Here is an 11,423-nt window from a genome sequence, read left to right as displayed (position 1 = left end):
GTTTTGAAACGAGTCCAAAGACTCTTGTCTTGGTGTCTTGAAAGAAACCACTTCGAAGCAGATTTAAATGGATAAACCCCATTGGGGTTGCCAGTTATAAAACAGAACTTTGTTAATTAGAAGCCAGTTTCAATAAACATGTTTCCTCATCCCACTGCTTACATGCACAGTTAAGAATTTTTTAAAGTAAACAGGGATTGTCTTGACATTGGAAAGGTCAGCAGAATTCAACACCATGAGGATCGCCACACAGACATGCATCCAGCTTACTAAGCAGTAGGAGACACAAAACCTATTCTAGGGGGCGAGTCACGTCATATTGTCTGTAATTTGAAAGTACATGACTCATCATAAAGAGTCCCATAAAATGGGAAATGCTTTAAAATATGTTCGGCATCTGAAAAAAGTAGGAAAGTCTGAGAGAGTGGCTTTAATTACATCAATGCCGTCACCGATCTTCTTAAAAAGACAGACATCTGTAGCTTTATATATATATATATTCAAAGAATATTCATCTATAGCTTATATATATATGCTTATATACACACACACACACATAGATATCTTTTAAATTTATATATATATCTTGACATTATAACCACCACATAAAAAGTGTAATTTTGATATATGTAGTGTTTCTTTTTTATATAGTTTTCTGTAACGCATGGCTTTTTCCTGCAGACACTGGATTGCAGTGTTTCCTATCCAGGGTATTACTGGTTTTTAAAGTCTACATTCTGATTGCCTCTCCATTGTGTTTCAGCCTGTCAGTCATAGGCGCTGGGTTGGAATTTGTGCAGAGTTCACTTCTTTCCAAACTTGCCTATTATTTTAACTCCGGGAGGATAGGACATTCTGCCCGGCCTGTGATATGGCTCCCATCTCCGCCTGGGTTCTGTCACGGCCCAGTCGTCCGGATGAAGCGCCCCCACTTGTCTGAGCCCTGCCTCTCCATGAGGGAGAAGATAAACGGGTCGGGCCCCTGATCTTCGGGGCCCCACGGTGAGCGTCTTGCTCAATAAGCCAGATGCAAACGATCCCTTAAAGCAATACAGACCCAGCATGATCGGGTGGTATTGCCTATGTTGTGCTTGGCCATGTTTAGAGTAGCTCAGTTTCATTTACTGTTTAAAATGGCTTTTTTCACCTCAGCATGAATTCTACTTAATCTCCAATCTGAAACAAGTAGGACCCTCTGGGTACTCGATGCCATACCACCCACATTATAGAGAAAACAATTACAGCCAAGTAAAGGAACGTTTCAGAAGGCTTGTTATGGAATCCCACAAAGGCCAAACAACATGTAATGACATACCTACACTGCATAAGTGTACATATATTGAAAACTACATATTTAAAATAAATATTTTTTTATTCTGTTATTGGCTTTTACATGTATAAAGCATACAGTATGTTACAGTTATCAAAAGTGGAAAATACTGGCGTTACATAAGTAACAAATGTAAAAATAAGTAATTCATCTTACTTTCCCTGAAAGTAAGAACATTATTTTCAGCATATGAAAATATCCATAAAAACACAGCTTAAGTCGTTTTAAGTTATTCAACAGTACAAATGTATAAACCGTACACTTTCCGAAATCTCAAAAGCAAAAACACAGAAAACACGTTCATTCAAGACGTTCACTTAAGTGGAACTGTACATGAGTTCATAGTCTCTGAGGAGTTGGACAGCGTGTCGGGGTACTTGACGAGCGAGCCTCTGGCTTCCCTTTTTAGCTGGTCGACAAGAAACGCCAACCGCCTGACAGTGGCGAAAATGAGTGCCAAGTGCTCTACTCAAAGTCAGTGACGAGGGTGGGGGAGAAAGGAGAGGGTGGGAAAAAGTCAAGCGGTTTCTCACTTTCAAGCAAATACTCAAATGTCCGTAAGGCAGCGGTTAGTTAATCTGACCTCTTGGCTGGCCCTCTGAGTGGAAACACGCTGCACGGCTTTGGGAGGGACTGGGTCACAGTGCCGGCCAATAGGAGTGATTGCTTTCATGGCATCACCTGGATGCCACGTTTTTAGGTGTGGCCGAAATTCCCGCCCTCCTCTTGAAAATGCAGCATCGACGTGAGCAGAAATATGTCAAGAATCTTGGCTAAACTTAAAAATGCGATTGTTACGGTTAAAGAGTGGAATTTGATAGACTCAGATGGACTCATTAATTCAGCTCCCAAGCCAAGACGCCATGTCCCTTTTGTTTTTTGCTAACGGTTTTATGTGTGCTGCGTTCATTGTGCGTCAAGTTGAGTGTTTCCAACACCCAAGCACCTGGCAAGTTCAGATTTAACCTCTGCCTTACTGCATTTAAGATCGTCAGACCCGAGAGGAATGGGGAACATGTACTGCATATCCAAAGTCCCTTGCTCATTATTTATATCTTGTTTTAATAAAACAGTACAAAACGGTCAGTTAATATAAATACAGTCTCAGACGTACTGCTCGGCCTCTCCTTCGTTCAGAATGGTCACCGATCCGTCGCCACTGTTCATTTCAATGTCTTTCTCGGCGCCATTTTCCGGAAGCGACGCCAGATCCTTGAAAACGTCGACATAGTGACCGAAACCGGGACCCCAGTTCAACAGATTGTCCCAGTTGAAGGCTCCGGTCGATTGGCCCAGTTTATGTGGCAAGGTGTAATGGTCAGTCAGGGGCATCTGAGGGCTGCTGGGCCCCCCCTCGGCACGGCGGCTGGAGTACCGCCGATGCTTGAGCCGGCCACCATATTCCTCGTCATCTGCGTCCGACTCATTGACCTGCGAGAGCTTGGGCATGCGGGAGCCATAGGCCACCGGCTTCTCCCGGTCGTACTCCATCTCGGAGCAGGTAAAGGAGTCGTGCGAGTCACTCTCAGAGGACGATTCCGGGGCGGGGATGCCGTCGGCAGGGTTCCGCACCCGTGAAAGGGGTCTCCGGCAGTCTTCCTCGGATGAGGAACGACCATGATCGGCGCTGCAGATGCTTGGGTTGCGAGGCCGGGGAGTGTTGAGCCGCTCAACCTCCTCGATGGAGAGCCCGACCGGAGGTCCCGTCTCCAGGGGGATCTGCTCGATGGGCTGCTTGAGGCGGCTACCTGGCCGGGAGCCGTGACCTGCCATTGTCTGGGGACTTTTGCTCCTACGGCCCAAGCGAGTGGCATAGTTGAACATGCCGGGTTGGCATGCCTCGGTGTGCAGATCCAGGGGGCTGCCTTCCCTACGGGCGAGGCTCAACTCCCGGGCGGGGCTGTTGCGATAGAAGGACGATGGCTTGGTGAAGGGTGCCGGACTATGGCGGGAGAGTGGGTTGGGTGTGGGGCAAGTGGAGTGGCTCAGAGGGGTAGAGCGCAGTGCCTGGGCGTAGCCGGATTGATAGGTGTAGCTGCTGGCCCCCAAGGGCAGAGGAGACTGCCTGGCAAACCCGAGTGGGCTGTGCCGCTGGATGGAGAACTTGGGCGTGTGGCTTCGGAATTGCTTGTAGTGCTGGATGATGTCTGCGTCGGATGGTGCAATACTGCTGGCGTTATCGATATCATAGTGCTCGATATCTGCCTCGGGGCCGATGCAGGGGGCACAGGGGGCGCTGGGCACTGTCTCGCTGCTGTGTGGGAGGTCTGTCTCATCATAGATCAGGTATGGGTTCTCCCTCTCGATGATGTCGGGCTTGGGGTTCCCCTCCGGCTGCTTGCGAACTGCCATGTCGTCCCCGTACGGTGGGATGTTGTCGGGGTCGTCGAAGGCCACGTTCTCACTGCCCTTCTTTTTCTTCTCCTTGGGCTTCTTCTCCTCCTTCGGCACTTTCGTCTTGCGACCCTTGCAGTGGTTGCAGAGGATGAGGCTGAGCACCACCAGAGCCAGTGCCGTGGCGCAGCTGCCCACAATGGCTGGGACGGCCCAAATGGGCAAGGTGAGGCCCTCTGCGGGTACAGGGCTGCACACAGAGCCCCCATTGCTGGTCATTCTGCAGGTGGATCCCTGGGGACAGTGTACCTCTAGGCAGGCCACCAGGGTTTCGCAAGTTTTGCCGGTATAGGGCTCGGTGCAGGTGCAGGTGAATCCGGAGCGGGGGCCCGGCTCGCAGCTGCCCCCGTTCTGGCATGGGCTTGAGGAGCAGTCGCCTGGGGGCATGCACTGGTAGTCATACCACTGGTTGACGCACAGCAGACCTTCCCAGCAGGGGTTGCTGGCGCACACGTTGGGCCCCCTGCACCCGATCTTGACCATTGGGTGGCTCTTGGAGATGGTGACGGCGTGGTGCTCGCCGCTGAAGGGCAGGTACTCCCCGTTGTATTTGACGTAGGCCAAGCAACCATCAAAACCTGAAAAGGAGTCAAGATCCAAACATTGGCTGACTCAATTACATGCCAAAGGAAAATTAGCAATTACCTGACCTGCCAGTGTACACCCACTTTATGCTGCCTGGGGCAAACTCCAAGCCCCCCCCTCCCCTCCCCCACCCAAAGTGGTTGATGAATACAAAGGGATGATGAATATAGAGGGATAATAAAGATAAACAATTAAGGATAGAGGGATGAATTGTCTGTGGTCAGATGTTGAATTTCTTAGTTTATGCAACTGTCAACTAGTAACTAAAGGGTAACTGGTAACTAATATGTATTAGGTAAGCTGTAATTCAATTGATTATCACTAGTGGGTTATGCCTTTGTTTCTATAGGAGAAAATCTCTAAACCACTTTTAATAAACTTGTATGATGTCATTAACTGGAAAGAGTCCACTTACCAGTAGTCGACTTCTGATGGGTGTGCCCAGGAGGTACCCCTCCCAGTGATAGCGTGAGGACGTCCATGCCCCCAAAATCCTGCGTGTGATGGAGGATCTCCTTCGGCTGTGAGTCATCGGCCCGCAGGTAGGTGGCCGTCCCATTCTTCTGGAGAAGGAACGTGTGCCACTGGCCGTCGGCGACCGACGTATCCCCCAGGGTCCTCTCCACTTTCCCCCCCACGCCAGCATCAGAGATGTAGTGCAGATTTCCGTTCTTCAGCTGGGAGGGAGACGGAGAGTTCAGTGTGTCACTCTGTGATCCCTGCTGCTCCTCACATTCACAGAGGTACTTTGTACAACTTAATTTACTTGTTATGTCATATGCCGAGAGTGTCAAATAGTGTTTTTTTTTTAAAAGCATATATTTCATGAGCTTCTTATAAGAAGGGTATCATTTTTATTCATAGAGTGCAAAGTATTTAATTTTTATTCCAATCCACATATGTTTTCATGAATCTGGTCACCTAGAAGCTTCCTGTAATGCTTATATTAATTGTTCCAGGTAAAAAAAAAATCTAACAAACAGATTATAGGCATCCTCAGCATGTAACCATTGTGATGTGTGAAGTTTACCCCAAATGGATACTGAAATAAATATAAGCACAAAAGTACAACGAAATAATTGTAGGAACAGCTGGAGTGAGATGTTTCTTAAACCATTCCAGAAAACCTGGCAATGGAAAAAGCCTAACCCAAAGTTTGGAAGGGAATCTGGAAAACAAATTCCTGATCAGCATCTTGTTGTGATGCTTATTAAGTAAGACATCGGATATGGCTCGTCACGTCGGAACAGTAGTGGTGTTTCTGGAGAAGGGTCAAATCCGGAAAACAAAACCGGAGAGGGCCTTTGTGTCCCAGGGAAAGTGACCGGGGGAACGGTTAAGGAGATGAATGAGTTTTCAGGCCCTGGATGGAGGCCCAGGATCTGTCAGGGCCCTGGGTGCTGCGAAACGAGAGTGCTGAGGGAGGGTGATGGAGCGGCAGACCGGGTCGAGGCGGCGGCCAGTCACGAATAGCCCACTGCCTCCGGGCTTTACCTTCACTGTGGTGTAGTTGCTGCTCTCCTGGACGTGGAACAGCGTGCCGCTCCTGCTGCGGGTACGGAAGCGGACTTCCAGGCTGCTCGGGGCGCCGGGGTCGCGCGCCGGTCCCTGGGGCCGGCGGCCCAGCAGCAGGTCACGTTTGTGGCTCTGGCTCATGGTGTAGTCCAGACGGCCGCTCCCGTCCAGAGACAGCGCTGTGTCCGCCGTCATGTCTGGTGTGGAAGAAGCAGGGGGATCAGTGAAGGCAGGTTCTCACACGGCCTGAGATGGCGATTTTATCACGGTGTCTGGTTTCACACTACAGCTGTGCTTACTCTGATTAACCTACAGTTACTATATGTCCTTTTCTTCCATACGTTTGCTTCTTAGCCTTGGCCTCTTCAGTGGTTTGTCACTAAGTCCTCTTTTTTTGGGAACTGAAAATTGCCTGAACTGTCCTGGACTTTGTTTCATGCTGACATTTAATCTGTACAGTCATAATATTTCCTATGCACATATTTGCATTGCGTTGACACATCTCTCTTGCCCCTAATGTCCTCTTTTTGAAAATCCAAAATATGGTGACCCATGCTGTCAGAAGCTTGGTAGATAATTGGAAGGCCGGGGCTTACATTTCTCACAGAGTTTCCCGCCGAATCCCTCTGTGCAACGGCACTGCTGCCAGGACCAGTGGTCCACGCAAGTGCCTCCGTGTCGGCAGGGACTGGCAGTGCAGGCCCCTTCCAGCCTGGGACATCTACAGGGATACAGACCACACCAGTTTAGACTATTCCCACGAATGAGAGCTGCCTACATTTAGATATGGATGGACGGAAATATATTGACGTTGACTATAAATGTACATTGCATAAGTCTTTCTTTGACTACTATGATGATTTGCTGGAATTTAAAGGAGGAAGCCATGGACATTCTAGGTCTTAAGTGAAATACAGAGAGAAATGACCATCCCAATGCACTAGTGGGCCCCAGACCTGTCCAGGATCCCATGAGACACCAGGGCCTGGCTGGGTTCCAGGGGCCGCCCGTTGACGGCGAACTCCATGATGCAGCCAACAAAGTCGTGGGTGGCAACTTGACCCGGGCGCTGAAGGATGGGCTCGATCGACCGGACTCCGCCCACTGAGAGGCGATTCGGCTGCACGTCCAAGATCCTGCCAAGGCACGGGAGGGTCGCCGGGGGTCAATGCCTCTTATAACAACATGGCCCACTGATCGCCAACCCTCCGCAAATAAACTCCGGCGGGCCTGCTTCTTCTGCTACATTGCTCCGGGACCCCGATCCAACCTTCACGCTCCTAGCCTGGCACGGCCGCCTCTTACAATGTGATGATTTCACAGACCCGTGCGAGATGGATCGCGGTCTCTCCTGGTGCTCCTCTCACTCACCAGTCAGTGTGGACGGCAACGTTGCTGACGGCGCAGTAGCTGGGCTCCTGGTTCTCACCACAGAGGTCCACAGTCAGGGACGCTGCCTGAATGGCATAGATGACATCACAGGCACAGTGAGACAATGAACGCCTATAGTACTCTGACATCAGAGCCAGGAGTCAATGAAGTTCATTTAAATTAAGCACACTGCTATTATGTAATCATTGTCGGAAATGGAGGGACTTAGATTAACAAAGACTGCGAGCAGGGGTGAGTTTGAGTTCAGAGTCCACGAAAATGTTTCAAAAAGCAGCTGTAAGTAATTTCCCAGTAAAAACGATAGCGTATACCAAAGCTCTCCTATTTCCAAGGCCACACCTGCTCAATCACCATATTTCAGATGCAAACTCAAGCTGCTCCTTGAAAGCTTTGCGCGAAACTTGTTTCTAGGATTTACTTGACACATAATGGATCATTTTCAAGTGAAACCCTGGAGCGAAAACAGGCATGATGCGATGACCAGAAATATCCGGAATATCGGTAAAAAGGCAACTGCACTGAGGAAATCTTTTTTCTTTTGTATCATTATCAATGACTGATTTTGGGGAAAAAATGTGCGTCGCTGTGACAAAAATAAAACTGTCCCACCTCAAATTCTAAAAATGTACAAAATATCACGAAAAAAGACGGAACTAAGGAAGTATTTTCAGCTGCATCAAACATCTATATATTTGTCATACATTTAAGTGTTTAGTAATCCAATAGTAACTAAAGACTGTGATTAAATTTGCAGTCAGCAGTACGTTAATGACCGTTTTACCGTACTGTTATTCTCCAGGGGCTATAAGAGGCAGTCGACAGTACATAGAAATGTGTTCAAAATGTCAAAACACGCCTCCATCCTTAGCATCTGTAGGAGTTCACCACCTCTTGCTCCTGTACAATCCCAAGCAGCAAAAAACTGATAAACGCACAAGCGCATGTGATTCAGCCCCAGTACATAGTGCCAAGTCCACACGTGTTCAGCTACGGAGATCCCAAATCCGAGCCAAGCGTGCAGATTCACGGCAAAAACAGAGCACTAAACGTGGCATCACCATCAAGTATGCTGTGAACTCAGGCCAAGGACGCGGGGAAAATGCTGACTCCTCTTTCGTTGTGGGACATCATGAAAACTGAGCAACATCAAAGCACACAAGTTTTGCTCAGAAATAAAGAATGCAATGGGGAGACAAAGCAACGTTGAGAACTTAGTGACAAACCACGGAAGGGGCCAAGGCTGACGAGCAATCCCAGTGTCTCCGGACCAACGGTTTGACGAAGGAGTTTAAGGGAGCTGCCGGTGTTACACTTCCCGTTTTTTGCTGAAAATGGTCTTTACATCCATCGAACAGGGGAAGGGTGTCTTTGTTTGGCCTCCAGCCAGGCAGCAATATAAACACTGACACCGATAATAATATCAGGACAGTTTTTTGCTATGAAATGTGCCCCCCCCCCCACAAGTGGTACGATCTGACTCCAGTAGCTAAAATGATGCTGAGGGTCTGTACTAAAAAATAGGGGGTGGCTGGGGGGGGATTTTTTTGCAAATAAACCTCCCTGTGGCTTACATTGTTTTCATGCTTGGCCAAATGAAAACACAGAACCAACAGATTCGACATTTGCCATATGCACCACGAGACCTTCTGGGACAAACATGGTCACTGGGCTGCCTTTCAAGAGTCGGTGGAGGGGGGAGTGGGTAGACAGTACAGAAAGGTGCCACGTGCTTATTATCTTTTCATTTCACCTTTCCAGCTTTGGGGGGGTAATTTCATTGAGTTGGCTGTGGTGTGGTGGGGGGCACAATCCCTGCAGAACCTGCAGAGAGGTTCTGCACCCTGACAATTTTAACGATTTTACCAGTTTCCTACCAAATCCCCTTGCACTGTAAGGAATGACAGATTTGGAGTCATACTGGGGACTTGCACTATAAAACCCTTTAAAAAAAAATAAAAAATTCCGGTTCAGAAAACGACGGAAGGGAAGAACAAAGTCTGAGCAAAGAGCGAGGAATCTGGCCGAAGGAAGAATCAGGAGCATTTCGAGCCTCTAATGCAAATCCAAACAGCCCGAGTTTTCAGACGTAATTATAAAGTATGAAAGCCACAAACAAAACTACCAGTGTGGGCAGTTTAATTACAAGTTCTGGGCTTCAAGCTCCTTTTAAAATGAAGTAGTGCATCTGATTCTGCACACTGCTTACAGAAAACCAAAAAATCCTAAGCATTTCAAAGAAGCCAGTGGGATTCCTACTGCGAACTGAAATCTAAAGGGACATTCTGTGCATGTAGGTATGCGCAACTTGAAATCCCATTACTGCATGAACTATCCCACTTAACATCTCAAAGCTTTTGACACTTGTAGAGGAATATGACAAATGTTACTAGTCTACCATTTAATAAGCTTGTCTCTCACGGCGTCGTCTTGAATGTTAAAACAGCAGAGAAAGAGAGACATCGCTCACCATTCCAGCTCTTCTTGCGATGACCGTATGGAACTGTCCATCTGAAACACTTTTTGTGGTCCTTAGTTTATAGGTCCCACTTCCCAAGTTAAAGGAGAACTGCATCTGTCCTTCAAGAATTTCAAGAGCCAGAAACTCTGCTTTTTCTCCAGTCTGGTTGTCATGGTTGTAAAGCAGGAGGGCATTGCTCTTTATGGTGGCAAACTTGATGTAGATGTAGTTATTATTGGGATCCAGACTGGGAAACTCCATGTACGACATCTCCTCAAATCCATAGCTGTTCAGTTCACAGTGTTTTCCGAAGACACCTAGAAAAAAAGTATATACTCTTTTATACAAAGCATTTATATAACAATATAAATTTAACTGGAGATTTATTTAGAAAAACGTGAGAAGAGCTTTTGCATCACACCAGTGTACTACATGATTTCATGATGTATTGACCTTGGCATATACTGGAAGGCATTTCCATTATTATGATTTGATTATCATACATCATGATTTACATTAAATGGGAATAAATAAAATATGGGCACAGGTAATGACAGAATCTGAATATGATATGACCTCACATAAGTGGTGGACACGTACCTAGAATCCATATCTCCTTCCCAAACCCCCTATTGGGCTATAGTACAAGAACCAGTCCAACAGCATCCGGCTGCTTTTGACATACGTTTTGGGTCAGTAACTGAATCTATTCCTTTAGTACATGAAGGTACATGGCGATATACTCCAGGGTTGCTAGGAGAGATCGCTGTTGACACTATTGAGACAAGAGGGGCCTTCCGGAAAGGCCAGCACTGGCATGTCAGCTGAGTATTCACTTACCAAACGGGCAGTGACAGTAATATCCATCGAGGCCGTTCTGACAGGAGCCACCGTTAAAACAAGGGTTACACTCACAGTAATTGATGGCAGACTCACACGTTTTCCCTGGGTTCACAAGACGACACATGCAAAGATGGATGAATAACCATGCAGCACAACGGTAGGCATCCAAAATTCATGAGGACATTCGTTCCTGCCGCCATTCATGGGTCTCGCACAGTTTTAAAGTCAGAGGATTCTAAATCTTTCACCTTGTGAAATGGAGCAGATTCATAGCTAACCTAACACACACATAAGCATTAAACACATGAGTGCAGATCGGATAAATGATGTCTTTGACGGGATCTAGGAGACCCACAAAGCCAACCTACATAATGAAAACACAAGCGGGTTTCAAAGAATAACAGACAGCTCCCTTTGATAATATATGGGAAAGGTGATGCATGGCATGTCCAGATGGGATTGTGAGATCAACACACTCGGTGGTTTATTTGAACAGCGTTTAGGCTCTGAATTTTTGCCGCATAAAACAAATAACCTAATGGCGGGACATTCCTCTTGGAGGCAGATTGGCAAAATGGGAAATGAGGGCTTCAGTAAAAAAGTGCACGGACTACCGTAAGTGAAACGGTATATTTTGAAAGCAGGGCCATTCGTCTTTAAGGAGAGAGCAATGTCTTGTGGTCATCTATAATGCTCGTGATACTGAAGGGCTATAATAACCTCTCTCAGGTCTCTAGGCAGGTCTCACGCTGGAGTTAGGGGGTGATGTCTCAATATGTGCAGGGGGTGAATCTCAATAAAATACAACCAGCGGATTACTCAAATATAATAATTATTTCAAATCCATCTTTACCATCTCACTATAAAATAACATTGGCGTTAATCAACTCGGCACAATATATAAAC

The 11,423-nt window shown here is 47.1% G+C and overlaps 1 protein-coding gene across 1 annotated transcript in view; it reads right to left on the bottom strand.

Moving 5' to 3' along the window:
* Window positions 1–1,353: 1,353 nt before the first annotated feature.
* Window positions 1,354–11,423, bottom strand: part of LOC125704757 (protocadherin Fat 4) — an 80,007-nt gene continuing 69,937 nt past the window's right edge. The window contains exons 10-17 of the mRNA XM_048970763.1: window positions 10,515–10,619; window positions 9,684–9,991; window positions 7,196–7,281; window positions 6,781–6,960; window positions 6,421–6,545; window positions 5,804–6,021; window positions 4,725–4,986; window positions 1,354–4,302 (exon numbers count right to left, since the gene is read on the bottom strand). Coding sequence (XP_048826720.1) covers window positions 2,435–4,302; window positions 4,725–4,986; window positions 5,804–6,021; window positions 6,421–6,545; window positions 6,781–6,960; window positions 7,196–7,281; window positions 9,684–9,991; window positions 10,515–10,619 — 3,152 coding nt within the window. The 3' untranslated portion in view covers window positions 1,354–2,434. The remainder of the gene's footprint in view (window positions 4,303–4,724; window positions 4,987–5,803; window positions 6,022–6,420; window positions 6,546–6,780; window positions 6,961–7,195; window positions 7,282–9,683; window positions 9,992–10,514; window positions 10,620–11,423) is intronic.

Source organism: Brienomyrus brachyistius, chromosome 12 (genome assembly GCF_023856365.1).
Source record: "Brienomyrus brachyistius isolate T26 chromosome 12, BBRACH_0.4, whole genome shotgun sequence".
NCBI lineage: Eukaryota > Metazoa > Chordata > Actinopteri > Osteoglossiformes > Mormyridae > Brienomyrus > Brienomyrus brachyistius.
This window is presented reverse-complemented; position numbering and strand designations above follow the sequence as displayed.